General features: G+C 51.3%; 1 protein-coding gene across 4 annotated transcripts in view; it reads left to right on the forward strand.

Moving 5' to 3' along the window:
* The window catches only part of hectd4 (HECT domain E3 ubiquitin protein ligase 4), a 55,330-nt gene that overhangs the window by 9,373 nt on the left and 18,108 nt on the right, over positions 1 to 27,849 (forward strand). For 3 of the 4 annotated variants that reach the window (XM_079740291.1, XM_079740294.1, XM_079740293.1), the window contains exons 8-54: positions 103 to 295; positions 617 to 778; positions 1,076 to 1,189; positions 1,289 to 1,429; positions 1,534 to 1,769; positions 1,911 to 2,053; positions 2,524 to 2,594; positions 2,692 to 2,797; positions 2,905 to 3,025; positions 3,563 to 3,691; positions 4,319 to 4,443; positions 4,915 to 5,068; positions 5,166 to 5,263; positions 5,359 to 5,557; positions 5,687 to 5,806; positions 6,004 to 6,108; positions 6,262 to 6,425; positions 6,959 to 7,204; positions 7,874 to 8,066; positions 9,199 to 9,303; positions 9,418 to 9,506; positions 9,631 to 9,803; positions 10,378 to 10,513; positions 10,903 to 11,047; positions 11,484 to 11,650; positions 12,881 to 13,027; positions 13,775 to 13,962; positions 14,768 to 14,921; positions 15,299 to 15,579; positions 16,121 to 16,310; positions 16,414 to 16,495; positions 16,990 to 17,192; positions 17,522 to 17,657; positions 18,375 to 18,557; positions 19,341 to 19,505; positions 19,683 to 19,852; positions 20,164 to 20,383; positions 20,726 to 20,887; positions 21,324 to 21,472; positions 21,675 to 21,754; positions 22,047 to 22,210; positions 23,058 to 23,295; positions 24,297 to 24,433; positions 24,752 to 24,878; positions 25,793 to 25,930; positions 26,648 to 26,784; positions 26,894 to 27,054. In XM_079740291.1, coding sequence (XP_079596417.1) covers positions 103 to 295; positions 617 to 778; positions 1,076 to 1,189; positions 1,289 to 1,429; positions 1,534 to 1,769; positions 1,911 to 2,053; positions 2,524 to 2,594; positions 2,692 to 2,797; positions 2,905 to 3,025; positions 3,563 to 3,691; positions 4,319 to 4,443; positions 4,915 to 5,068; positions 5,166 to 5,263; positions 5,359 to 5,557; positions 5,687 to 5,806; positions 6,004 to 6,108; positions 6,262 to 6,425; positions 6,959 to 7,204; positions 7,874 to 8,066; positions 9,199 to 9,303; positions 9,418 to 9,506; positions 9,631 to 9,803; positions 10,378 to 10,513; positions 10,903 to 11,047; positions 11,484 to 11,650; positions 12,881 to 13,027; positions 13,775 to 13,962; positions 14,768 to 14,921; positions 15,299 to 15,579; positions 16,121 to 16,310; positions 16,414 to 16,495; positions 16,990 to 17,192; positions 17,522 to 17,657; positions 18,375 to 18,557; positions 19,341 to 19,505; positions 19,683 to 19,852; positions 20,164 to 20,383; positions 20,726 to 20,887; positions 21,324 to 21,472; positions 21,675 to 21,754; positions 22,047 to 22,210; positions 23,058 to 23,295; positions 24,297 to 24,433; positions 24,752 to 24,878; positions 25,793 to 25,930; positions 26,648 to 26,784; positions 26,894 to 27,054 — 7,247 coding nt within the window. The remainder of the gene's footprint in view (positions 1 to 102; positions 296 to 616; positions 779 to 1,075; positions 1,190 to 1,288; positions 1,430 to 1,533; positions 1,770 to 1,910; positions 2,054 to 2,523; positions 2,595 to 2,691; positions 2,798 to 2,904; positions 3,026 to 3,562; positions 3,692 to 4,318; positions 4,444 to 4,914; positions 5,069 to 5,165; positions 5,264 to 5,358; positions 5,558 to 5,686; positions 5,807 to 6,003; positions 6,109 to 6,261; positions 6,426 to 6,958; positions 7,205 to 7,873; positions 8,067 to 9,198; positions 9,304 to 9,417; positions 9,507 to 9,630; positions 9,804 to 10,377; positions 10,514 to 10,902; positions 11,048 to 11,483; positions 11,651 to 12,880; positions 13,028 to 13,774; positions 13,963 to 14,767; positions 14,922 to 15,298; positions 15,580 to 16,120; positions 16,311 to 16,413; positions 16,496 to 16,989; positions 17,193 to 17,521; positions 17,658 to 18,374; positions 18,558 to 19,340; positions 19,506 to 19,682; positions 19,853 to 20,163; positions 20,384 to 20,725; positions 20,888 to 21,323; positions 21,473 to 21,674; positions 21,755 to 22,046; positions 22,211 to 23,057; positions 23,296 to 24,296; positions 24,434 to 24,751; positions 24,879 to 25,792; positions 25,931 to 26,647; positions 26,785 to 26,893; positions 27,055 to 27,849) is intronic. The other variant, XM_079740292.1, reaches the window with a different exon arrangement.

Consider the following 27,849-nt stretch of genomic DNA (forward strand, 5'->3'; position numbering starts at 1 on the left):
CCGTTCTGATCAAAGTGAGAAGCGACTACAGAGAGTCGTCACTGAGTTGACGTCACGGCCTCATCATCCTGACCTTCTTCTTCTCCCCTCGCCCCCCCCTAGACCGACACGGGGCTGTGCGTGGCGGACATCCTGCAGGAACGGGTCATCCTCACCCGCAAGGAGGGCGAGTCTTCCAAGTGTCTGAACGAGTTGCTCCTGAGCCGCATGTCCCGTTTCCGCGCGTCGCACTCGGCCACCCTGGCGGCCCTCACCGGTTCCACCATCACCAACACGGTCAAAGAAGAGCAGTCCGGTACAGAGGCCGCCACGTTTTACATTTACATTCAAAAACGGTTTACACACACATTCAAACACTGACGGCGGAGTCCACCACGCAAGGCGGCGGCCAGCTCGTCGGGAGCAGTTAGGGTTTGGTGTCTTGCTCAGGGACGCCTCGACACTCCGCTAGTAGGAGCCGGGGTTCAAACTAGCAACCTTCCGGTAACAAGTCAACCTGTTTTACCATCTACCGGAGGAGACGGTCGTGTTGCGATGTGTTTGGCTTACAGGAAGAGAAATCCCGTTCTGGGAGTTCTAGAATGATTTACCGTTTCTTTTTTAAACCGTCCCACAGCGGTCAACACCAGCTGCGGACTTCCCTTGAAGACGCTGAGGAGGACGCCCATGTACGTGTGCGGGACGTATCTGGTGATGCTGGCCGCACCGCCCGGCGTTTCGGGGAGCTCCGCCACTCGCTCGCTCTTTGGAGGAACCAGCGGCCTCTCGTCGCTCAAAAGTAAGAGCAGCACAGACGAGGCAGAACGGTACTGTTGAGGGCTCATCTGGCTGGAAGGGAGAGTCCCGCAACCAATACCATAGTTCAACAAGCATTTCAATGTTGAGAAACAAATTCCGAAAGCGGTAAAGTCAAATGATTATTTCCTGCTTTCAATGTATTCACTGTTTTCTGTACATGTATTTAATTGAAACAAAAAAGGAATCACATTTTGATGCTGCATCAATATTATTTGATTTACTTCTTGAATTCTCTGAGATGGCTGACGAGCTGTATGTGTTCATCCATCCCACCCAGTTCTAGCCTCCAGCCTGGTCTTCAACCTGACAGACGGGCAGTTCAGCAGCCGAGCAGACCTCATGGACGCCCCCGGCAGCTCGCTGGGCCGGGGCGCGCAGGTGGCCGGCCTGGGTACGCTGCACCTCCAACACATCACCCACGGGGATAACACACGCATGCTGTGATGGAGCTAAATGTAGCTGACGCCCTCCGCTCCCTGTGTGTGTCTAGGGGCCTGCTACGACGCCCTGAACAACCTGGTGTGGACCAGCTCTAGCGACTACATGGACCAGTGGTTCAACCCTGGGAACCAGGCCTTCCATCACCTGTGCCAAAGGCTGGGAGTCAGCCACGTCATCCAGGAACCCAAAGGTAGACCCCCAGGAACCCTTTTATAATACATGCTCTTCATGCATAAAAGCAATCGCACTCGGATGGTTGGTGAGCTGCAATGACCCGGGCTCTGTCCCTCACAGAGGAGACCGTCGCCACCTCGGAGGTGATCAACCAGCTGCTGCACCACGTGGGCGCCATGTGCATCCACCAGCTCAACCTGCTGGCGGCCAGCAGCAGCAGCCTGCCCCTGGGGGCCCTGCTGGGGAAGCAGCACCCCATCGAGGCGCGCCACTTCAGCAGCATCTGCGACATCATGGAGAAGGCCATGGTGAACAGCGACACCTGCATCATCCGCTGCATCCTGGTGGTGTTCCAGGTCAGACCGGCGAGCCGGCCCCAATCGAGGCACACGGTTGCCCCCCCCCGCTGCCCTCTTCCTTGCGACTCGTAGTGGGTTTCTCCGTTTATTGGGCGGGTGTGTGTTCTCACAGCGCAGTGTTCTTGCTCCTCTCTGCAGGTGGTTTTCAGGTTCTTCAATCCCCAGTCAGAGCAGAACCGCGACAGCGTGCGCCGTGCCGGCCTGCTGCTGTGGCAGCTGCTCATGGCTCCGGTGGATCAGATCGGAGCCGAGATCCAGAGGGAGGTGTGCCTGGCTATCAGGTGAGCCCCGTGCGTCATCATCATCATCATCATCATCATCATCATCATCATCCCGAACCAACGGGACACAGACATCGGCGCAACACCGTATCCAGGACCTCCACACTGATGCCTCGTGCCCACTGCATCCGTCCGTTGACTGATCCCCATTGACTTTGAATGGGGACGGACGCGCAATGCATTGTGGATCCGTGCGCTCCGTTGGAGCCTTCGGCGCCGTCAAAAAGTTGAAAAATGTTCCAACTTTTTCGGCAGCGACGGATCCGTCATCCAATCAGATCGCGTATGCAAATGTAAGCACTGTGACACTACTCGGGCTCTGACGACCCTGGAAAGCTCCCCCATCCGTCAGCCACGCCTTCCGACGTCCTTTGACAGACGGTGCAGTGGGCACGAGGCGTAAATGTACTCTCAGGTTGACAAGGGGTTCTTTGTGTTGACTTCTGGTCCTTATCTCTTTATCTCTTTAGCTCGGGCCTAAACACACTGTACCAGGGCCAGGCGGAACTCAACAAACTGCTGAAGTTAGTGCTGACCGAAGGTGAGCTGAGGAATGGCTGTTGTTAAAACAACATTAGTTCAAGTGTTTTTTCTTAACCATTGATTTCTAAGCATGCGGCACCTTGGGTCCTTTCCAGGCGAGAGAAACAGCGGTCTTTCCCAGCTCCGTGACGTCATCCTCACCAACTTGGCCGAGCAGCTGCAGAAGAATCGATTCGGGAGTGAGGAGGACGACCACTACAGGTCAGCAGTCTCCCCCCCTCTTCTCATTCAGAAGTGCTCTGAATGGTTCAACCCGGCTTCTTGTAACCCAAGTGTCCTCGTCTGATGACATCATCTCCGTGTGCCAGGCTGAACGACGAGCTGCTTCACTACATCTTGAAGACGGTGGTCCGGGAGTCCTGCCTCCTCGTCACTAAGTGTCAGACGGTTGCCCGTGACGACTTCCAGAAGCTGCTCTCCACTGTGCCGGTGAGCGAGGCGGGAATCGGCAGGGACCTCACCATTCGATATTGCAAACTTTTTGATCGCTATTGTGATTCTGTAAATATTGTGATTTTTTTTTTGTTGCTTTTTTACAATTCTGTAAATATTGTGATCTTTTGTTTTTTTATTCTGTTTCCTTTACAATTCTGTAAATATTGTGATTTATTTTGTTGCTATTTTACAATTCTGTAAATGTTGCGACAAAATTCCATTGTGTGTGGTTTAACGGTAGGTTTGGTTTGGGATCCGGGATCTACAGGTCTATCGGTGTCTGCCCTTGTTTTTCACAGAACGTAGTTGATGCAAATGTACTATTTGCAAAAACACTATATTGCCAACTGTAGGACGGTACCATCATCACACTATCATTTGCTCCCTCTCAGATCATTTGATGTCTCTGCCATACATGTTCCCCCCCCTGACAAGACCAAAAGAATCTCGATACCTCTGTCAATCAATTTATTCCCCCCCCTCCTTACACACTCCTCCCCCACGGACCCTCCCTCCTATCCCCCTCCCCAGGTGGTTTCGCCCAGCCTGAGATACCTCATGGCCGTCCAGAACCACCTTCTCAGTAACACGGTGCTGATTCGCCCCGACGACGGGGACGACAGCGACAGCTCCCTGCAGGGGGAAACCGTGAAGGTACAGGTAAACACACCCTTTAAGTACCCCCCCCTTCTTACCGCTGTCTGTCCATGTGGGGCCCCGTGTGACCGAGGCACTCAGGAACACTGGGATCATGGATGCGCCGCCACGACACGGTGTGCTAGCTTGCTTGTGTTTATTCCCCTTTCTCTGCATTAGCTACAGCCGCCAAGTTAGCTTTTGCCGCTAAGTTAGCTTTTGCAGTTAAGTGTTAACTCTGTAAAGCAGCATAGTGAAACTTAACTACAATATGTTTGCTTTGGTTTTAATTAAAATCACTTATGTATGATTTTATACTTATTATTTTGTCTGCAGTAGAATAACGGTGGTAGAGGTAGACTTTTAAATCTGCATTTATTACTTTGGCAAGCTTTCCACTACAACTAATATTTAAGGCGTTTTTAATAGGGTTATTATAAGTTGTGAAAATTAGGATTTGTAAATAAAGGCTATGAATTTCAAATCCTGTTTTTATTTATAATAACCTTTTATTCCTTTATTTGCATCCTTTATGGAATTAAAAAACAGATGCTTTTATATTTGTACTGGGAAATCCACGGAGGCAGTGTTATGGAAGTATGGGCCTGCTCTCTGCGTGTGTGCGTGGGCGTGTGTGTGTGTGGTCCCCAGGAGCTGCAGAACAGCATCCTGTCCCTCTCCACCAAGATCCTGGTGGGCTGTGACGAGGCGGTGGAGACCCTGCAGCAGGTGACCACTGCCCTCATCAACAGTGACATCCCTGACCGGGAGACCAGGTGCGAACCCATTTCACACCTCGCCTTTCCACACGTCCTCTACACCCTGTGTACCGTGTCCCTAAATCCTCCCAACTCATCGCTAGGGCCGGGCGATTTGGACCTAAAAATAAAATCTCTGATTTTTTTTTAAACCAAACCTGATTATCGATTTAATATATTTTTTAAAGCAAAATTTGGTTGCCACAGACTTTAGCCAAACTCCAAACATTCACTTTTTTCAGCACATGCTGCCATGTTGGCATTTTAACCTTTAAAAATAAAAATAAATAAAAGGTTTTTTTTTTCTTTTTTTTTTAATAATCGATTTTCTTCTTGAAAAATCGATTATGGACCATAATCTTGAAATTAGGACTAAAAATGGATTAATCGCCCAGCTCAATTCATTGCTCCTCTAACCGGGCATCACCCCGCCTCACGGCCCAATTGACAGCTAAGTGTAATGCTGTGGCGGTGTTTTCTCTCCCCCAGACTAAAGGGTCTAGAGCAGGTGACCAAGGCCACCATGTTGGGCCACCTGCTGCCCGTGCTGCTGACTTCGCTGATGCACCCCAACCTACAGACCCTCACCCTGGCCGACGCCCTCATGCCCCAGCTGGTCCAGCTGGTGCTCTACACCAGCCAGGTCAGTGGGCCCTCCCCAGCGCATGGACAACGACTGCATTTAAAAATGTAACCCCGAAGTGAGCCACGATGTGTCTAACGGCCTGTTGTGTTTCCAGACGGCGCTGTTGCTGAAGACCCAGTCGCCTCTCTTCACGGAGGGACCTTCGTCCGGGTCCTTGGCTCAAGGGGCCAAGGCGTGTCCGGTGGAAGACAGGTACAGTCCGATAGCCTACAGGTACCTGCTGTCGACCATGGGCGGCCTGTTTTGTCTGAATGTCAAAATGACCAACCCTGACTCCGCCCCTCCAGGATCCTGGATGAGAGGGAAGAGCCGGGTTTCCTGACGGGCCTCAAGATCCCAACCCCGTGGGCTGCTGGGAAAACGGTGGAGACGGTGCACCCGGTCCGGGACAACTACAAGTTCAAGGAGACGGTGCACATCCCGGGGGCGCGGTGCTTGTACCTGAGGTTCGACTCCCGGTGCTCCTCGCAGTACGACTACGACAAGGTACTGGAGGCGGAAGACGGCGTGTCCCGTTTTCTTTGCACTGTTTTGCACAGTACAACACAGGTTGTATCGCTGTGAGGCGTGGCGGTGACTTGAGGTTCGTGTTTGTTAATTATTTTTTTTTCCCAGCTGGTCGTTTACGCCGGTCCCAACACCAACAGCCGGAAGGTGACGGAGTACGGGGGAAACACGCTGGGGTACGGCAGCCGCAGTGTCCTGGGGACCGGGTGGCCCAAAGACCTCGTCAAGGTACCCCCAGAACACACACACACACACGCACACACACACACACACACACACACACACACACACACACACACACACACACACACACACACACACACACACACACACACACACACACACACACACACACACACACACACACACGCAGGCGCGCGCGTCTAGAGAGACCACCCAGAGCCATAACAATGTTTCCGCTGCAGGTCGAGGGCGACACCGTGACGTTCTCGTTCGAGATGCGGAGCGGCCGTGAGCACAACACCCCGGACAAAGCCATGTGGGGCTTCTCCTGCACGGTCCGGGCCCAGGTAGGGCCACGCCATCACACCCCCCCCCCCCGTGCTCCGAGCGCACGTACGCCTCTCGGCTTTATTGTCGCGGCAGCTTCGCTGTGTAACGCGATCGCGTCGATGCATGGGCCGCACCCTGAGTGCGCCGTTTTTGTTCTGGCTGTGTTTCAGGAGTCATCGGAGGACGTCTCCGGGGGCCTCCCCTTCCTGGCAGACCTGGCTCTGGGCCTGTCGGTGCTGGCGTGCTCCATGCTACGCATCCTGTACTACGGCCCCGAGGTCACCCGGGAGGAAGAGGCCTGCCACGATCTGCTCTGCTCGAAGCTGCTCCAGAGGTAATAACTCACACACACAAAATGGTTCGCTACACGCTGGGTGATGTCGGATGGGGGGGGGGAAGATGCGAGCGGGAGCGCTTCAGCTGCTCCCCTTTACACCTGAGGCTCTTGGCTGGGAATGTCACTCGAGAATAGAGGAAGATTATATATATTATAACCGCAAAAAGAGTTGATGATAATGAATCCGGGCCCAGGGATTCGAGGCAGTCCGCTATTAAAAAGCCTTTATTGACTGGGAGGTTGCAAAAACAATATTTACTCCAACATGTGTCAGCATTGTTGTGCAGATGTTGGATGGATGGCCAGTATTCTGCTATTTACATTTACATTTAGGCTGACGCTTTTATCCAAGGTGGCTTACACCCATTCATTAACACATTCACACACCGACAGCGGTGTCAATCATGCAGGGCGAAAGCCAGCTCAGGGTCAGGCGTCTTGCTCAGGGACACCTCGACACTCGAGCAGGAGGAACCGGGGATCGAACCAGCAACCTTCCGGTCACCAGCCAACCTGCTTTGTGTCCCCAGGTGCCAGTGGCAGGTGGAGGCCAACGGGGCCATCTCCCCGGCCCTCACACCCAGCCCGTCCCCACTGCCCCTCACCATCGACGAGGACCGGGAGTTCACCTACCCCTCCGACGTGCTCATCCCCCCGCCCGGCATCATGTCGGGCAGCCACTTCGACCTGCCGCGCATCCGCCTGCCCCCGGGCATCATGGGACGGCTGAGGGAGGTGTCGGGGAGGGCCCGGCCGCAGTTCCGCCCCAGCATCAAGTAAGACCGCCGGCCGTCTGTTCTACACGCGTACCCGCGAAAGTTTGATTGAACGAACTCCAACACACTTGTGCGAATTTGATTGCATGAGCTTCAGAACACGCGTGCGTGTTTGATTGCACGAACTTCTAAGTATTTTGTGCAATCAGACTCGTGCGGGGTTGATTGCACAAACTTAAAATCATTGAAGTGTTTTGAAGATTATCGGAGGAGGAGGGGCTCTCTTGTGAACGCCAGCATTCCTTTCTGCCAATTCCTTCTCAACCATGGCCGAGATAACCACCATTGCGAGTCTTTGCTTGTTGTGGAAGTACAAGAGACGTAGGAGAACACAACGCCGTCGTTTACGGGTTCATACTTTCATCCGGAGGCGCACACAGCTTTTGCCCATGATATTATATTATATTATGTAGATATTATAGAGCTCCAGGAGTCCGCAAACGGCAGCAATTACTTTCTTTTTGTGGTTCAATCTTGACTTCAGGGAGTGAATGCTGATAGGCTCTATTCACGTCTTTTCACTGACTGTATGAATTCGCACTGGGGCCTTCATTTCTGGTTTGAGCGCACTTTAAGAGTTTCCTCCCCAAAGAAAGCAACGAAGCTCATGCGGTGGTTCCCTTCCTCACGGCGTCTCCCCTTCTCCCCACTCGGTGTCTCGTCCCCCAGGGAGGTGATCCGGCCCGACGTGATGGAGGAGGTCATCGTGTCCTGTGTTATCAAACACCTCACCCTGGTGGACGCGCTGCAGTCGCTGGTGAACTACCAGTACCGCGAGGAGCACGCTGAGGAGTACGACCTAGTGTGCAAGATCATGACGGAGACCTTCAAGAAGATCAACGCCATGGAGCGCCAGCTGCAGGTAGGACCCGGCCCATGAGCCTCTGCAGGAGATAGCGGGCGGGATTTCCCCTCTTGACGTAGACGTTATGTGGCTCAGGAGGGAGAGCGGGGCGGCTGGTAACCAGAAGGTTGCTGGTTTGATCCCCGGCTCTTCCTTGCTGAGGGTCGAGGTGTCCCTGAGCAAGACACCTCACCCTAACTGCTACCCACGAGCTGGCTGTCGCCGGGAATGGTTGACACCGCCGTCGGTGTGTGAATTTGTGTATGAATTGGGGCTGAACGATTTGGGGAAATAATCGAGTTGTGATTATTTTGGCCAATGTTGCGATTGCGATTTAATGTGTGATTTTTATAATTTAGTAAGTTCCTTACGTTGTGTATTATTCACTAAAAAATAAATGAATCATCATTCTTTAGTATGACCAACACAACTTCGGAAGCAGTCAACATAAAAACTGCTCTTTCCTTAAGGCCAGGCCGATGTCTTGAGATTCATTTATATTATAAACTTCTTTATTTAACTATTGAATTGTTAAATAAAAATAAATGAATCATACTGATTTCCAGTCAGTAACGGTAACAAATCACAATCAATGTTAGGCGTTATTGTGAAAGCGCTGTGAGTGGCCACTGGTTAGAAAAGTGCTGTATAAATGCAGTCCATTTATCATTAACATTATTGCCATGACATTCGACTCCTGACTTGTGGATGGATATGAGGCTAATGGGGTTTACTTTTTTCCAACCGCATAGTCAGAGACGAGGTCAGTTGAGCTACAACTAAACTTGAATATCTACGTGTTTGTCAAGCTAATGCATACATATTTAAGTGTTGTCCTAACAGACCGATACATTCTCTAGAACTAATATAGTCCTTAGGGATGTTGTTAGGCCGGAGATAAATGGAGTGAGCCTATTTAAGTCGATGCTTTCCTTTTGGCAGCCACTATAAAACAGTTAATGCAAATTTTTCCTTTTTCATTATTCATCCGCTGTGTGGTGTGGAACTTGTGGAAGACATTATGTTCAAACAGCACGACCCAACCCGCGTCACACATCAGTGGGCCCAATGGCCTCCACCAGAAGCACCTCTGACCCCTGCGACCTCTGACCCCTGTGTACTGAGATGTCTCGTGTTGTGTCTCCTCCAGAGTGTGGCCGAGCTGGAGCAGAAGTGGCAGAGCGAGGTGGACGAGGCCCAGCAGGGGAAGCTGGAGAACAACGCTCCCTTCTTCCACGACTACCATTTCTTCGAGGTACCCAATCTGTTGTTCTCCGCTAAGCATGTACTGCAGCTCCCCCTCTGGGGGGGGGCCGGCCTCCGGTGTGCCGCCGTGCCGGTGACTCACTGTGTTTACTTTAATCACCAGAACAAAATGAAGGAGCTGGAATTACTCTGCTCCCTGAAGGAGGTTCCCCTCGACTTCAGCGATCTGGAGAACGTGGTCCTGGCGTTGAGGTAATTCATTCCCGTGACGGCCACTTTGTCTGGGAAACGGCCCCTGCATGCGGAGTTGTACTCAGTCCCCCTACGTGTTGTAAGACACACCTTTTCGTGTTTTTTTTTTTTTTTTTTCCTGTAGGGAAAAGTTCTTCCAGGAAGTGAACTCCATCCACCTGAAGAGCAGCACGCCGCTGGGCAAGACCAAAGCCCTGGTGAAGAGCCTGATGAACCGCACCGACCTCCTCCTCCACGTCACCATCGCTCCTCACTGCAGGAGCCTGGCCACCACGCCGGCCGGGACGCCAGGGCCTGGTACTCCCCCCCCCCCCCCCAACTGTATACAAAATTAGCGGATGAGAACTTTTCACAGAAGAGTAAATGCTTAATTCAGTTGTTACTTGGCAGTTGAAAGCCTCTCCCCAAAATACTAAATGGAAGGGCCAATCAGAGCTCGGGGAAAACGTTTCAGTTTGTAAGGCGGCAGGGTGAGCCGTAGCCTTTCCAGAATTTCAATAGTGGCACCCAAGGAAAGAGTAGCAATCGATGGGGCATTCAATAGCGTTTTATTTGACACAGGCGGAATAACAAAATGAAAGTCTTTCAGACATGGCTTTTCTCAAAGGAGAGATGTTTTTGCTTAACTCTCTTCCTGATTTTGAAAGCGAGGAGAGCAACAGAATAACATAGGTTTCTTTCTGAGAGGCTACAGTTTCAAAAGAGTTTTCGAAACAATGTAAGGCCATACCCATGTGTTGAAATCAAATGCTGCCAAGGCCAGCCTCATCGTCGTTGTCAAACTTCAACACCTGGATGGTCTCACCAAGCTAGAAGCACCCAGCCTCTTCGCCCCTACACGGCTGACCCCGTTCACCCTCACCTGTTTCAGCCTCCAAGTCCGTGTCGGACAGCAAGACGGGCGTCCCCAACGCCAAGCAGCCCGTCTTCCTGCGCAGCATGTCCGCTCCCTCCGACCTGGAGATGATCGCCAACCAGGACCTGGAGTTCACACACGCGCCCCAACGGTGAGCCTCTGAACCCAGGCTCCAGACCCTCTGACCTCCCCCGGTGACAGCGGATAGATGAAAGGAAGGATGAATGGATGAATGAATGAATGAATGAGTGAGTGAATGAATGAATGAATGGATGGATGGACAACGAATAAATGGATGGATGGATGGATGAGGAATGAATGAATGAATGGATGGATAGATGAATTAATGACCAAACCACCAAATGGTTGAACGGATGGATGGATGAATTAATTAATTAATGGAGGAATGGATGACTGAGCGAATGAATGAATGAAGGAACGAACAGATGGATGGATGGATGGATGCAGCAGTAACCCCCACACTCATTCATAACTCCCTTGATTTCCTCCCTGGTCCCCTCTCTTCCTTGCCGCCCCCAGGAGGCGACACCACCCCACGAGTCACCGCAGCAGCTCCTTCACGCTGCTGCAGTCGCTGGCCAACGAGGACAGCCGGGACAAGCCCACCTACAGCGTGCTGCTGGGGCAGCTCTTCGCCTTCATCGGGACCACGCCCGACCAGGCTGTAAGTCCGTCGCCGCCCTTTCACTCTGTGGCCTCTAGAGCTGGGCGATTCATCAATTTTTTTTTTTTATCTTAATTTGAATTTATTGTTTAGGACATCAATATATCAATATCAAAGTGAGTGTGTAGATTTGGCCTAAAGTCTGTGGAAACCAACGCAGAAGCACAACACATTTACTCCAGCATCTTAAACTGAGCCACGCAGCAGAGTCGGAGATGTGTGTAAGTTATTTTGCTTTTGTTAATCATTGTTATCCTTCAAATAAAATCCAAACTTAAAAAGCATATATATTTAAAAAACAAACAAAAAAACCCCCTGATAATCAGGTATGGTTTTAAAAAATCGGAGATTCTATTTCTAGGCCAAATCGCCCGCCCTCCTTCTTCCCGTGGCGTTACGCCCCAGACTGAGCCAGTGCCCGTTGCCTCCGCCGCAGGTGTCCAGCAGCAGCTTCCTGTCGGCGGCGCAGACCCGCTGGCGGCGAGGAAGCACGCGGAAGCAGGCCCTGGTGCACATGAGGGAGCTGCTCACCGCCGCCGTGCGCGTGGGCGGAGTCACGCACCTGGTGGGGCCGGTGACCATGGTGCTGCAGGGGGGCCCCAGGTAAGAGCGACAGGAGGGGGGGGCGGGGTCGTTGAGCCGAGGGAACCCATGCAAGGAGAACACACTGAACAAAGAACCAAACCGAAAGCGGGAATAGGAAGGTTTCCTGTGTGCTGGTTTAGCTGTGGTAGCTCCCCCCCCCCCCTAGCCTGGCTATCGCCAGACCAAGCTCAGTCGTAGACGGCACGTTGGTCTGGGGAGGCTGCTGTCATTTCCTTCAGCACAAGAGGCGTGATCAACGGGCCTAGTTCAACCCACTCTGTACGCAATTGGCTGCTTGCCGTCGCTTCCCTGTCGTCAATGTGTCAAGCCAGCCAATAGTGCGCCGGGGGAGAAGCCAGCTTTGTGATTGGCTCCCGCAAAAACGCATCGGGAGCAGAAAGAAATGGATTGCTCCTCTCCAGACCCTTCTGCAGGGTGAATTCAAATCGCCGGCAGAACTGCCTGGGGGCATCCAGTCTATCCCCCCCAGAGGGAAGTATTGATGCAACAGACATAGCCAACTGTTGTGATTGCTCTGCCTGTTCCAACAGGAAGGTAAGGGTTGAAATTAGGGATGCTAATTCAGACTTTCTTTCCTGACCGATGACTGACATTGGCCATCCGGTAATTAACCGTTAACAAAGACAGAACTTTACATTTGAAAGGAGGGCTGGCAAGTTGCTTACTTACTATTTTTAAGCTACCAATAATTGCTACGTTTACGAAGATATTTTTAAACAGCTGAACTCCTAAACCTTTAAAAATTCAGCCTGAGTTTTGTCATGGCCGACATGTGGAGCATGTGGGCATGGCATCATTAAAGGGCCCCTATTATACCACCAGGAATGAGTATGATGAGCCATTACAAGCCTTAGTGACATCTCAAGGGGGAGTGTCCGCCTAGACGTATGATGGATAGAGCCTACCAGTTACTGGTATAACTCTCCAATTTTGAGAATTTGATCTGCGTCAATGTTACCTATTGTACCTTAATAGGATTTTGTTGGTAAGACCCCAGGTTAATTGTTAAAGTAACTAGTAGCATGTTAATAGGGGGTAGGGGGGTTCAACTCCACGTGCACGCGCATGCATCAAAGACTCAGAGACTGAGGAGGGCAGTTGGGATTCGGTGTCGATAAAGCGGATGCCTTGTGGGCAGTATGGTCATTCTGAAATCGGAGTGCAGAGGAACATTTCAACGCGTCAAGAGAGCGTGTTTTGTAAGCGGATTGCACCTGCTGTGTGTAGGATCGAGGAGCTGACCTGCGGTGGCATGGTGGAGCAGGTACAGGAGGCCTTTGGAGAGACCATGACCTCGGTGGTGTCCCTCTGCGCCCGCTACCCCATCGCCTGCGCCAACAGCATCGGCCTGCTGTGCACCATCCCCTACACCAGGCAAGGAGGAAGGGAACACCCGCTGCAATTGAATTTGTATTATTGTGTCATGCATCATCATGGCCAGCCCACAAGGGCTGACAAGACACCAGTATACACAAACAGACAGACCAATAACCAAATATAGCCAAATCTAACAATGCTAACACAAACGATATAAACCATCCTGACGTTTCATCCAGGCTTTAGTAACAACAGAGGCTAACTTATAAACATTAAAAGTAAACAAACATTCCATCTTGACATCCTCATTACTCCAAAATATGGAGCAAACGGTTCCTTTACAAAATACACACATCTGCATCCCTGTTTTGCTAAGCTAACACTCCTATATAGATAGATAGATAGATAGATAGATAGATAGATAGATAGATAATCCCGCCAAGGGGAAATTCCTTTGTTATAGCAGCAGTGGAAAACCCTGGATATAATACAAAACAATTAAAATACAAAGTAGTGCTAAGGAAAACAAAAATAGATGCTAAAGTAAGTGCTAAAGTAAGGACAAACAGGAACAACTGTATCAACAGTATCAATTATATACTGGCCCAGTGCCAGGACTTGCTAATTAAAGTGTGTAAACGCAATGTAAAAAAAAACAAACTAAAACAAAGCGAGAAGTTACCCAGTGACCAAAACAAAGAGGAGTGTTTATGCATGTACACACACACACACACACACACACACACACAAAGTGCGCCAGCCTAGCCTGACATCAGGCCCCGTGTCCTCTCCGTGTCGCCGTAGGAGTGAGGAGCAGTGTCTGGTGCGCAGCGGCCTGGTGCAGCTCATGGACCGCCTGTGCAGCTTGAGCAGCCAGCGGGAGGGGAGCAGCTCCAACGAGAAGCAGACCAAGAAGCAGAAGGTGGCCACCATGGCCTGGGCCGCCTTCCAGGTGCTAGCCAACCGCTGCATCGAGTGGGAGAAGGTGGAGGGTAGGTCAGACCGCAAGGGTTTGCCGGAGCACCGTGAAGCCAATGCCAGGATACTGCTTATTTTTAAGCCTAAGGGTATGTTTTAGTTTAGCAGGCCTGTCTTGCGGTGCCGCGGTGTAAGGCAAAAAGCTTTCCCCCATAAGCTTATGTTTTATACACCGAGCCAAGGCACGGCCGCAGAATATATAGAGACGGGAGAGGTTGAGGCCAGACACGATCGGCACGTATTGATGCTGTTCCAGAGAAGGCCGGTAGCCGCGCAGGGAATTGACGGCTGTTGAATTATGAATCCCGAACGAAAGCACTTCTGCCCGTGTGAAACGGGCGAAGGCTTTGAGAGCATAACATTATTTTCCGCTATGCTGATGAAACTCTAGGCCTGTACTGTCAGGACCGCAGAGTCGCTCACCAGCTTCCGCCAAAGACTCAAGACTCGCCTGTTCAGAGTTCACTTAGACTCTGCATAGCCAACCTCTCCCGACCATCCTATGCACTAATTATATGTTGTACGTCCTGGCACTTAATGTACGCACTTATTGTATGTCGTACTTTGTTATAGTACTTAGTTGTGCAGTATCTTATCCTAGCTATCTTTGTTGTCTACGGGGAATGGCTTAGCCCTAGCGATGGTTAGTGCTTGGCACTTGGTTCTATGAACATCCTTACTGCACTGAGAGCGATATGTTGTTTTGCCTTCTTCTGACAAATGTACTTATTGTAATACTTACTTATATCTGCTGAATGCCCTAAATGTAAATGTTCTCCCTCCGGTAACCCCCGGTCCTGTTCTCTCTCCCTGGTCCAGGCGGCTCCACCGACGCCGTTCACTCGGGCCTGGCCCGCCAGGTTTCCAGCCTGCTCACCAACCACCTGGCCCGCGCCACCGAGTGCTGCGGCAACCAAGCGGCCGGCAACGACGCCCTGCAGGACGTCCTCAGCCTGCTCAACGACCTGTCCAGGTACGGCCATCCCTCCCATCCTCACCCACCTGGCTAAACTAAACCGTATATTTTTATAGCCCTTAATCACAGCTACAGTCTCAAAGGGTTTAACAGGCCGTGTATTAATGACAGCATCCTGACCCTAGCCCCCCAAATGGCAAGAAAATACTCCCTTGATTAGCAAGGAAGATATCTTGAGAAGGAACGCAGAGTGGGGGATCCCTCCTTCAGAATGGGGGATCCCTCCTTCAGAGTGGGGGATCCCTCCTTCAGGGTGGGGGATCCCTCCTTCAGAGTGGGGGCTCCCTCCTTCAGAGTGGGGGCTCCCTCCTTCCAGGGATGCTCAGGAGTGCAATGGGGGCCGTAATTGACATACATACGCCCCGTGCCTCTAGGAGCCACATAGGGAAGACCATCCTGAGCCAGCCGGCCTGCGTGTCCAAGCTGCTGTCCCTGCTGCTGGACCAGCGGCCCTCGCCCAAGCTGGTGCTGATCATCCTGCAGCTGTGCCGCGCCGCCCTGCCCCTCATGAGCGTGGAGGACTGCGGCAACGTGGCGCTGCCCACCTGGAGCTACTCCATCAGCACGCTGGACGCCGAGCAGCAGGACGCCAGCGACCCCGCCTCCCGCATCGCCGCCCTGCTGCTGGCCAAGCTGGCCGACTACGTGGTGCCAGGTAGGCCAGGGTGGATGTTTTGGGGGTCGTGATGCTTTGTGTACACCCCCCCTCTGCCTTTAACACCGGTTAAAGGTTCTTCCCTGGGTTAGGAGCACACGCTCACTGTCTCCTGTTAGTGGCCTCGTTTGAAGGTTTATGTCAGGATCGGTTTTGGATGTGGGTTTTTACTTTGCCTTTTTAAAGCATTTACATTTAGGGCATTTAGCAGACGCCTTTATCCAAAGCGACTTACAACGGTTCATTCGCCGATTCAAACATCGGCTGAGTCAACCAAGGCGACAGCCAGCTCGTCGGGAGCAGTTAGGGGGAGGTGCCTTGCTCATGGACACCTCGACACTCAGCTAGCAGGAGCAAGGGATTGAACTAGCAACCTTCCGATCACAAATCACCCACTCTACCTCCTCAGCTAAGCCCATCCCCAAGTCGAACTTTAGCAGCGCCTTGCCTTTTACAGAAATAAATGCATAAAAGTAGTGCATTATGCTGTTTAGCTGTGGGATTCCCCGGTGGATAAGAGGTGTTGTGTCGTTCCTCTCAGGGTGCCAGACCCTGCTCTCCCCCAGTGCCTCGGAGCCCGACACCAGCCTGACCCGCGCCAGCTCCAAGGGAGCCCTGAAGTCGGACAAGGAAGGCGGCGAGGAGGGGGAGGCGGTGGACGGCAAGCTCTCCATCTTCATCCACAAGAGGGAGGACCAGTCGTCCCACGAGGTCCTGCAGCCGCTGCTCAGGTAAGAAGCCCGTCCCGAGAAACCTGTTCAGTCGGCGTGTTCTGATGATGTGTCTGTGTGTGCGTTGGTCTGACCCGAGTGTCTCCCTCCCTGTGTGCTGCAGTAGCTCAGAAGGTCGGCCCTTCCGACTTGGAACGGGAGCCAACATGGAGAAGGTGGTGAAGATGGACCGAGACATGACCAAGGTAGGGGCGAGAGACACTGACCTGATGCTTAAAGCAGTGTTCAACCCACCCCTTAAAGGGGACATATTATACCACCAGGTGTGAGTGTGATTTGCAGTCACAAGCCGTTTTGACGTCAGACATCACTAGTGGGCGTGTCCACCTAGTGTGCTGCATAGATGAGCAACATTTGCTTCGGTCCACTGGATAGGCTGGTAGACTGATCTATCCAGCACACATTTAGTGATGTCACAAGACGCTGATTTTCAAAACAGCTCGTAAGGGCTAATCACACTCACGCCTGGTGGTATAATATGTCCCCTTTAAGCCAGCTCTCCCCCACTGATACCATCAATTTTTTCAATTTTTGTTTGTTTTCCTTTTAGTCATCGTTTTGTATTGGATTGTTAAGAGAGAAAAGCGCTATATTAATGTCATGCATTCTGAACATTATTGATTTATAATTCACAGATGTATGCATTGTCGTGTGCTTATATTCTGATCCCTGCTTCCAGAGTGGCAGCTGTGAGGTGATCACCGAGGAGGCGTCCGCCGCCCTGAGGAAGGCCAATAAGTGGGCTCAGTCTGGGCTGATCGTGAGCGTTGGCCCCCCTGTGGAGGCCGCGCCCCCGGAGGTGGCTGGGGGCGTCACCACCGGCGACAAGAAGAAGACGGCTCAGACTGCAGTGTGCCGGGACCGCAACTCGGACCTGGCCAGGTGATGAAAGATGATATGAATGTTGCACAACCATAACTTTTTCATAAGAATGCTATGGTCATTATAATGTCATTGTCACAAAGCCAATATATATATATATATATATATATAAATGAGCGGATCGAAGATTATTTCATTCATAAAACCAAATCAAACACCCATATCTTTTACACATCTACAAAAATATATACATATGTCGAAATATGGGTGTTCGATTTAGCTTTGTGAATGAAGTAAAACTGTGGATCTGCTAATGTTCTCGCATTGCAACATCCTTGATATTACTGTTCCCGGTCCCTAAACCCTGTTCTTACGTTGATGGTTCTCAGGTCAGACCCGGTGAGGCCGTTCATCAGCGGCCACGTGGCCAACAGCATGGCGGCGGAGGTGATCGCCCTGCTGCACAGCCTGCTCACAGCCCCCGAGTCCAACACCGCCCAGATCTGGACCAGCACGGCCGAGAAGGTAGACCGCCGCCGGCCACCGTGACCACGCCTCATATACACCTGTTGGCAGGCTGCTGTTGTTTTCCCACATCCATGACCTTTCAGAGCTGTCCCGTGTATTTAGGTTAAGCCGACTGACTCTTTTTTCTGTGTGTGTGTGTGTGTGTGTGTGTGTGTGCGTGTGTGTGTGTACGTCTATGTATGCTTGTGTTTGTGTGTGTGTGTGTCCGTCTATGTATGCTCGTGTTTGTGTTTGTGCCCGTGCGTGTGTGTGTGTGTGTGTGTGTGCGTGTGTGTGTGTGTGTGTGTGTGTGTGTGTGTGTGTGTGTGTGTGTGTGTGTGTGTGTGTGTCCGTCTATGTATGCTCGTGTTTGTGTGTGTGTGTGTGTGTCCGTCTATGTATGCTCGTGTTTGTGTTTGTGTTCGTGCCCGTGCGTGTGTGTGTGTGTGTCCGTCTATGTTTGCTCGTGTTTTTGTTTGTGTTTGGGTTTGTGTGTGTGTGTGTGTGTGTGTGTCCGTCTATGTATGCTCGTGTTTGTGTGTGTGTGTGTGTGTCCGTCTATGTATGCTCGTGTTTGTGTTTGTGTTTGTGCCCGTGCGTGTGTGTGTGTGTGTGTGTGTGTGTCCGTCTATGTTTGCTCGTGTTTTTGTTTGTGTTTGGGTTTGTGTGTGTGTGTGTGTGTGTGTGTGTGTGTGTGTGTGTGTGTGCGTGTGCGCGTGTGCGTGCGTGCACCAGGTGCTCTCCCGGGCGCTGATGTTCATCCCTCAGCTGGGGAAGTACGCGGAGAGCATCCTGGAGACGGGCAGCAGCAGCAGCAGGAAGCTGGCAAAGCTGCAGGCCATTGGGAGGCAGGCCGTGGCCGCGCTCTGTGCCCTGGGGGGCTTCAAGGAGACCATCAAGATCGGCTCCGAGGTCCAGGTGGGTCCCAGAAGTCAACCTCGTCGTCAGGAATGCCATTGACTAGGGCTGAACGATTAATCTAATTCAAAACAAAAACGCGATGTAATAGAACGCGATATGCTTTTACGATTCAAAAGTTCAATAAAGAAGTTATAATATCAATTCATCTCAACACATCCGCCTGCCCTAAAGGAAAGAGAAGTTTATATGTTGACTGCTTCCAGTCAACATCTAAACATAAGGAACTTAATTAATTAAAATCGCATATTAATTCGCAATCGCAATATTGGTCAAGATAATTGCAATAAGATTATTTCCCCAAATCGTTCAGCCCTACCATCGACCCAAAACCATTAGCATGTATATTTAGGGCATTCTGCAGACGCTTTTATCCAAATCGACTTACAATAAGTATCTTTGTCATAAGAAAGAGAAACAACAATCTATCGCTGTTCGAACAGTAAGGATGCTCATAGAACCAAGTGTCAAGCACTTACAACCGCTAGGTTATCCCATTCCCATACCCAACCCAACTACAAAAAAAGATAGCTAGAATAAGATGCTACACAACGCAAACTATTATTTTTAAGTGCCTGGACGTACAACATACGGGAAGAGGCTATGCAGAGTCTAGGTGAACTCTGAACAAGTGAGACTTGAGTCTTTTGCGGAAGGTGATGTCAGGACTCTGCGGCCCTGACATCGGCAGGGAGCTCGTTGCACCACGTTCAAAAACGTTCCGAGGTCATCATCGAGTGTGCGAGCGGTGTGCTGTAAAGTGCTCTCCTTTCTCTGGGGCAGGTGGTGGGCAAGGGGGTGCTGGGCAGTGTGGGCGTGGTACTCTCCATCAACGAGCAGGAGGGCGTCGCCACGGTGAAGTTCCCGTCCTGCGAGTACAGACGAGCGTGCAAATCCTCGGACGTCCTGACAGTGCCCATATCTCGCCTCTGCACACCCAGATCCGAGGTAACGACTTATAGACTTTAACTCGGCTCGGCTCCCTTTGATCTACACCCACACCTCCCCTGGTCTCCCCTGGTCTCCCCTTCTCTCCCCTCGTCTCTCTCCGTCTACATCCCCTCCCTCCCCTCCCCCCCTCCCTCCGTCTCTATAATATCTCACTCTGGCCCTATCGCCCGGCAGGCCCTGCCCCTCTACAAGCTGTCCATCACGGAGAAGGTGGTGCAGGCGGTGCAGTCCATGCTGCTGCCACAGGAGGGCAGCCTCTCCATCCACACCTCGCTCCCCGCCACCGGGGACGGCTCCAGCCCCGTCATGGCTGCCGTGCGCCTTCTGGCCGAGATCAGAACCAGGTAATTCACTAACGGAACTCATAACGACGTGTATATTTATTTATTTTTCTTGTACTTTAGAGATTTTTATTTTATTTACTTATCTACATAAATCAGAGTGACGTACATATTTCTAAAAAAATCTTCTGCTTTAGAGATTCCTTAACTGTATTCATTTATTTACATAAATCATAACGACGTGTACATTAATCATTTTTCTTCTACTTTAGAGATTTTCTTTCCCGCCCACTGACTACCTGATTCCCCGTCGGTCGAGCCCACCCAGTTGACCCCTCTGAGCGTCTGTGTCTCCCCCCCCCCCCGCCCCGCAGGGCGTGTCTGGTGATGGCCCAGCTGCTGGAGGACAGCTCCTTCTGCGAGGAGTTCATCCAGCAGTGCCCCGCGGCGGTGGAGGTGCTGAACCTGGTGGCCCAGGAGTGCAGCCCAGGGGAGCGGCTGGGCATGGTGGAGTCGCAGTGCGAGCGGGTGCGGATGCTCTACCGCGACTGTGCGCGACCGCCGCCCCCGCCACTACAGACGGAGAGGCGCCAGGTGGGGACAGGGGAGAAGCCACCCTCGATGTGGCTCACAATGGCCGCCGCGAGAAACGCAGGAGAAAGGGGAGAATTAGAGCTGGCCGAGCAGGTTATCTTGCAATGAAGGGGGTTGCAGAAAGGATGAGGCTTTCAGACCCTTGACCCCATTCTGTTACGTGCGTGTGTGTGTGTGTGTGTGTGTGTGTGTGCGCGCACGCGCGCGCTTATATGTGCGCACGTGCTGCACGTGTGCGTGTGAAGGGCTTTCAATAGCCACGGTGACTAGAACACCAAATCCAGTCGTCCTGGGTTTCTGTGTGTATTGACGTCGTCCTGGGTGACGTCTTGTTTGCCTCAGCCCAAGGAGATCACCTGGTGCCCCTGCAGAGTGTTCCCCCCGGTCCGGGCCTGCATGTTCTCCTCCAGGCTCACCTCCGTCACCTTCCTGGCCGACCCCAGCGCCGGAGGGGGGCTACCCAGGGGAACGTTCATCTACGCCACCTCGCCCGTACCCGTCCAGGTGGGTGGATGGGGAGACATCTCTGGTTTCAGAATAAGAATATGTCTAGTAGGAGCTGCCACTGATCAAAAGGAAAATGTACCCACGTTAAGTCATGCACCTAATTAAATGTGAATATATTGGTCAATTGTGATTTATTAAAACATTGGATTTTCTTCCAATTTCATCTTTCTTTTTTTTTCAATAATTAATATACACTGTTAGTGCATTACATTTAGTGCATAAAGAAACGATTTTTATACCGCTGAATATTAAAAGAAATCCTGATTGAAAAAGAAGAATCATCAATCAAAGAAAAACGAAACCGAAAACAAAAAACGAAAAAGTCAATCTTTTCCTGCCCAGTCTGGCGTCAGCGTATGATTATCGATTCCAGCACGGTTGCACCAGCTGACCGCGGCCTCTGTCCCCCCGTGTGTCTCTCGTGTCCCGCCAGGCGCCGTCCTTCTACTGGGAGATCGAGATTGTCTCCTATGGAGACTCGGAGGAGGACAGCGGGCCCATCGTGTCCTTCGGCTTCGCCACGGAGGCGGAGAAGCGGGACGGGGCGTGGACCAACCCCGTGGGCACCTGCCTCTTCCACAAGTACGGCTCTGCCCCGTCGCTTGTTTCACCCTCCCTGCTCCCACCGCTCTATCTTTAACTGGAGTGCTGACGGCTGGTTTTTTTTATTCCCTCCGTTCGCTCCCTCACCACTATCCCTCTGTGTCTCTCGGCCCTAACTCGATCCTAACCTCTGTCTCTCTCTCTCCCATCCCTCCGTGGCCTCGCCGTCTGCGTGGCTCAGTAATGGCCGGGCGGTGCACTATAACGGCTCCAGCCTGCTGCAGTGGAAGAGCGTCAGACTGGACGTGGCTCTGCTCCCTGGTGAGTCAGCAGAGCAACCTGCTCTCACACCGTGCCCTGACCACGTCTTCCACCACCCTTTTCTCTCTCGTCAACAAAAGGGTCCAATCTGTCTTGCTCTGGCCCTTTAAGCAGCATCAGACATTATCTCCATCTTCTGTTATAACCCTAATGGATGGATGTGTGTGTGTGTGTGTGTGTACGTGTGTGCGTGTGCGTGTGTGTGCGTGCGTGCGTGCGTGCGTGTGTGTGTGTGTGTATGTGTGTGTGTGTGTGTGTGTGCGCGTGCGTGCGTGCGTGCGTGATGACCTAGGCGACGTGGCAGGGATCGGGTGGGAGCGGTCGGAAGGCACTCCACCCCCCCCAGGCCAGGCGCCTAAGGGCCGGGTCTACTTCACCTACTGCGGCCAGCGCCTCAGCCCCACCCTGGAGGACGTAGCGGGCGGGATGTGGCCCCTGGTGCACATTCAGAAGAAGGTGGGTGCCTGCTATTCGGTGCTGTTAAAGGTCCCATGACATGCCACCAAAATCTGGCTCTTATGACATCGCAAGCGGGCGCGTCCACCTAGATGTGTGACGGAGTGATGAGCAACCTTGGCTACGGTCCACTGGGTAGGCTGGTAGACCGACCTATCCAACACACATCTAGGTGGACACGCCCACTTGTGATGTCATAAGAGACCGATTTTCAAAACGGCTTGTAACGGCTAATCACACTCACACCTGGTGGCATGTCATGGGAACTTTAATATTTCCGGACTTTATATGACATTCTCATCCAATGCGACTTAGAAGGAATTCAGGTGTGTTTTATTAAGGAGCAGATTGGGGCTAGGATCCTAGCTAGCCATCTTTGTTGTATACAGGGAATGGGTTAACCTAACAGTTGTTAGTGCTTGGCGCTTGGTTCTGTGAACATCCTTACTGTACCAACAGTTTCTGTTTCTTCTGACAAATGTACTTATTGTAAGTCGCTTTGGATAAAAGCGTCTGCTAAATGCCCTGAATGTAAATGTCAATGTAGGAGGCATCTTTCTATAGGATGGCTGAGGAATCATAAGACATAGGGGATCGATCAAAGAAACGCATCCAATACTACACTATCATGCCCATCTACGCCCCCAATTCTTTCTTCTTGCTTCCACCCTGAGTCCGTCTTCTTATTAAAAAGCCTGTCTGCCTGTCTGCCTGTCTGCCTGTCTGTCTGCCTGCCTGCCTGCCTGCCTGCCTGCCTGCCTGCCTGCCTGCCTGCCTGTCTGCCTGTCTGCCTGTCTGTCTGTCTGTCTGTCTGTCAAACCCCATTGCATCATCCCATCCTCCACAGAACACGAAGATCCTGGCCAACTTCGGCTGCCGCCCCTTCGCGTACGCTGACGGCCAAGCGCACCGCAACGCGGCCGACCTCTGCGTGGACCTGGCCGAGGAGATCAGCGCCAACTTCGAGGCCCTGCCCTTCGCCATGGCGTCCGACAGCGACAACGACGCCGGCACCAGCGTGGCGTCGGACTCGGGCTCGCACGGCCCGCCGTGCCGCATCGCCGCCGTGGCGGTCGCCCAGCAACGTACGTCTCTGACACACACACGCACTTCCCCTTCCTGCCTTTCTGCGTCTAGACCAGGGTCCCTCAACCTTTTTATTGCTGAGGCGCGGTATGCATATTCTGGGGGGGTGTGCAGGCGCCCAGACCAACCATTAGGGGCCGTTAATGCAGCGACCAGGACACAAACCATTAAATGCCTGCTTAACCTAATCTGATGAACAAAGATACTGTAGGACCATTAATAAGAATAAAAACACAGTTTTATTAATTGACAGTAACTGTGCAACAGTCTAACAACACGACTGTGATATGCTGTGTAAATAAATATATATAATTTTTTTGTCCGCGGACTGGTGGTTGAGAATCCCTGGTCTAGGCTGTCCCGTACCGATGGGATACGCTGTGAGCTAACTAAGGGATGTTTTGTGGTCATTTATAACTGTGGGTCACACTATTGTTGTCTTCGATCCGCACCTAATGGTGCTGTAGGTAAGGTTTAAGAGCTATTATTTTAATGATATTTGTAAGAAATGGATATTTGTAAGAAACAATCCGTCAGGTATTAGTTAGTGTAATGCACTGAGAGAATATCCACTCCGAGTGGACTGCCTGCCTCTGGATGAACTGAATACGATTTAAGACCACTCCCTCCTGAGTAATCTCTGGCCAATCAGGGCATCTCCTCCCTGATTGTTCAAGGAAATCCATCTTGCATGTCAACCACAGGTAGGTGAATGATATACTTATCAATGGCAGGGAAACATGGTTTTTGTTTTTGTTTGTTCTTTGTTTAGTTTCATAACCATGCTCTCATTCACCGTTTTCTGCACTCCCTCACTTTACATCTCTGGATTCTCACCTCCTGCAGCTGACCTCATCCAACATCGTTAACGTCTCCCCCCCCCCCCCCCCCCCCCCCCCCCCCCCCCCCCTGCTGTCTGTGTATCGTATGTATGCGTGTCTCCCAGTTGGCAGTGTTTGTAAGGACTGGCTTTGTTGTCTGTCCTCTCCCGGTGACACAGAGTACAACAGCGACCTGTCGGGACACTACAAGGTGGAGCTCAGCTACGAGAACCTGGTGACCTCGGGGCCCCAGCCCCACCTGGCCCCCATCGCCGACGATGAGACCGACGAAGACGACGATGACGACGTCCCGAGGGTGAGCCGTTGTCCTCCGATCACCCCCTCATCCCCCTCACATGCGCCACTTGTTTTGATGTGTCCTATTTGCTATCGAGGTCATTTGCGAGACGCTTTTAGATCAGGGGGACTTGGAGTCGATTCAGATGCTGCTCGTTAAGGTGCAGTTGGGGGTTAGGCGTCACTCGGTACCTAATACGCCCTAGTCCCTACACTACCCTGCCCCCATTTTAAAATGCTGTTGGTTTGTCCTCCAAGTAGCCAATCGGTTGATCTGGGCACTGTTTCTCCATGTCTGTGATGTGTCTGTCTGTGTCTATTGTTGTGCTTTATTTAGGAGGACCACTATGCCTTGCTGGTTAAGGCCTGGGAGACCAAGGTCTTCCCCACCATCCGCAGACGCTTCCGGAACGAGGCGGAGAGGAAGTCCGGTCTGGACCAGATCAAAGGGGCCCTGCAGCTGGGTGAGTGGTGCTGGAGGAGCTCCGCCGGGCCCACACACAGAGCATCGATCACGTCTGTGATATTTACCTTTTTAGAGCTGTTGGCGAATTGTGTTGGCCCGCCGGAGACCATCTGGCCTATCGTTCACACCTGAACACCAGATTGAACTAGTTTGGTCCCCCGAATAGGAATGGAACCAGGATTGAGACGGGAGGAGACCTTAAAGCAGATGTCCTGATCCCCCACTATGCGTTCCGTCTCAAGATTTCTCCCTTGCTAATAAAGGGAGTTGTGTCTTGCCCTCTGGGGGGGCTAGGGTAAGGGGGGTGTCAAAAATATATGGAATGTTAAGCCCTTTGAGACTGTACCTGTGATTAATGGCTATTCAAATATAATTTAATTTAATTGAAAAAAGGGAAGACCAAAAAAACTGCTGTTCTGAGATCTGTTCTTGGAAGAGTAACATTTTCTTGTTTTCCACTCGGTCTAAAAGTCTTTCGGTGTCATTCTCTGATTGGCACAGCTCATATCTCAACTCTAAATCGTTTGTGACGCGCCAGAGCCGGGCGAATTAAGGACACAGTTGCAAATTGCATTTCAATCAAATTACCCTCATTAGAGTTTAGTCGCGGCAGCAGGAAGGTGAACCCCGAGATAAGTGAGTCATGAAACGGATTGAGGGAAATGAAAACATCTATTCCGACAAATGATAAGAAAGCAGGAGGGAAATGTCGGGGTTGCTTAATTGAGGCTTTTGTATACATCATGTCCATTCAGGCGCTCAGCGTAATCACATAAATGAAATTATACGCTCTTATTAAATTACCTCACGTCGGGTGAGATGGCGGTGACTCACCTTTCCTCTTTTCCTGTGCGCGTGTGTCTGTGTGTGTCTGTGTGTGTGTGTGCACGTGTCTGTGTGTAATGACATCAGGCATGGTGGACATCGCCAGGCAGACGGTGGAGTTCCTGTACGAGGAGAACGGCGGTATCCCGCGGGACTTGTACCTCCCAACTATCGAAGATATCAAGGAGGAGGCCAACAAGTTTACCATCGACAAAGTCCGAAAAGGTGCGTCTGTCCTTCCACAACCTTCCTACCACAACCTAACACAACCTACCTACCTACCACAACCTAACACAACCTACCTACCACAACCTAACACAACCTACCTACCATCCTAACACAACTTACCTACCTACCACAACCTAACACAACCTACCTACCTTCCATCCTAACACAACCTACCTACCATCCTAACACAACCTACCTACCATCCTAACACAACCTACCTACCTACCATCCTAACACAACCTACCTACCATCCTAACACAACCTACCTACCATCCTAACACAACCTACCACAACCTAACACAACCCACCTACCTTCCATCCTAACACAACCTACCTACCTTCCATCCTAACACAACCTACAAACTACACAAATATGTGACCATATGTGAAGTCCAGATGGACTTGAGGTTAAGGCTGGATGTAAGTGAACGATTATGTCATTAAGGCATTCTGAGGCGTAATCTTGCCACAAAAGCAGGTGTCAATCATAGCACTAATTATGGGTCTGCTATTGCAGCGTTCCAGGGCAGGGCTAGTAAACAAGTGAAAAGAGCTTACCGTGCATGCCCTTGGACACAAAACGAGCAAACCTGTAATTCGTGTAATGAGTGACACTTGTGTTTGTCCTGGGACGACCCCTCTGAGGAAAAAAAAAAGTCTGTTGCCGAGAAAAACAACTCTCACTTAGCCTTGTGTTGTTTTTCGACATGACAGGCCTGACGGTGGTCATCCGCTGCCCCGACAGCAACAACACCAACAGCACCACCGGGGGCATGGCCCTGCCCAAGTTCGCCATCCGGGGCATGCTGAAGACCTTCGGGCTGCACGGGGTGGTCCTGGACGTTGACTCTGTGAGCGCAACGCAACTGACGACCCTTTGTTGTTAGTCTTATTCTCCCGTCGTAGTGACGTTTGTAACCATTGTGTGTGTGTGTGTGTGTGTGTGTGTGCCCTGCTCAGGTGAATGAGCTGGTGCAGGTGGAGACGTACCTGCGCAGCGAGGGGGTCCTGGTCAGGTACTGGTACCCCATCGAGATGCTGGAGCGGCCACCTGCCGGGTCCCGGAGGACCGCCGCCAACGGCCTGGTGTCCCTGGACAGCAGCAACATCCAGATCCACAGGTAACACACAGACACACACACAGACACACAGTCACACAGACACAGACACACAGACAGACACACACACACACACACACAAACACACACACACACACACACAGTCACACACATACAGACACACACAGACACTGAGGCACACACAGACACACACAGACACTGGGGCACACACAGAGACACTGAGGCAAACACACACTTGCATATACACACTCACATATACACACACACTCATATATACACACACACCTACATCTACACACACACACACACACACACACACACACACACACACACACACACACACACACACACACACACACACACACACACACACACACACACACACACCCTCGATCTGTTCACACTCCATTGTAGAGATAAAGACTAGAATAACCCCATTAGGAACTGGACTGATAATGTCCTTTTGTAAATGTACTACTATTTAAGTAAAACGATCACTGGTGTATAAAGTCGTACAGTCAAACTTAATCCAAGCGGACCTATTACCTCGGAACACAATGTTAACTCAGGAATTGATCTGATACAAGAGCTGTGTTCGAAATCGTTCCAAATCACTCACTATTCCCTATATAGTGTTTATGGTATAGTGCACTATATAGGGAACAAAGAAACAAGAATTCGGACACTACGCTAAACATTCCTAAACGTCATTTGCGTCAGTAAATGACGTTTAGAAAACACGGCCGCATTGCATTGTGGTATACGGGAGTAACATGTAGGGAACATCGTATGTTCACTTAAAATGTGGTTAATGTGGTTAATTAAATTGTGGTTATA

The sequence above is a fragment of the Pollachius pollachius genome (assembly GCF_949987615.1).
Source record: "Pollachius pollachius genome assembly, chromosome: 1".
NCBI lineage: Eukaryota > Metazoa > Chordata > Actinopteri > Gadiformes > Gadidae > Pollachius > Pollachius pollachius.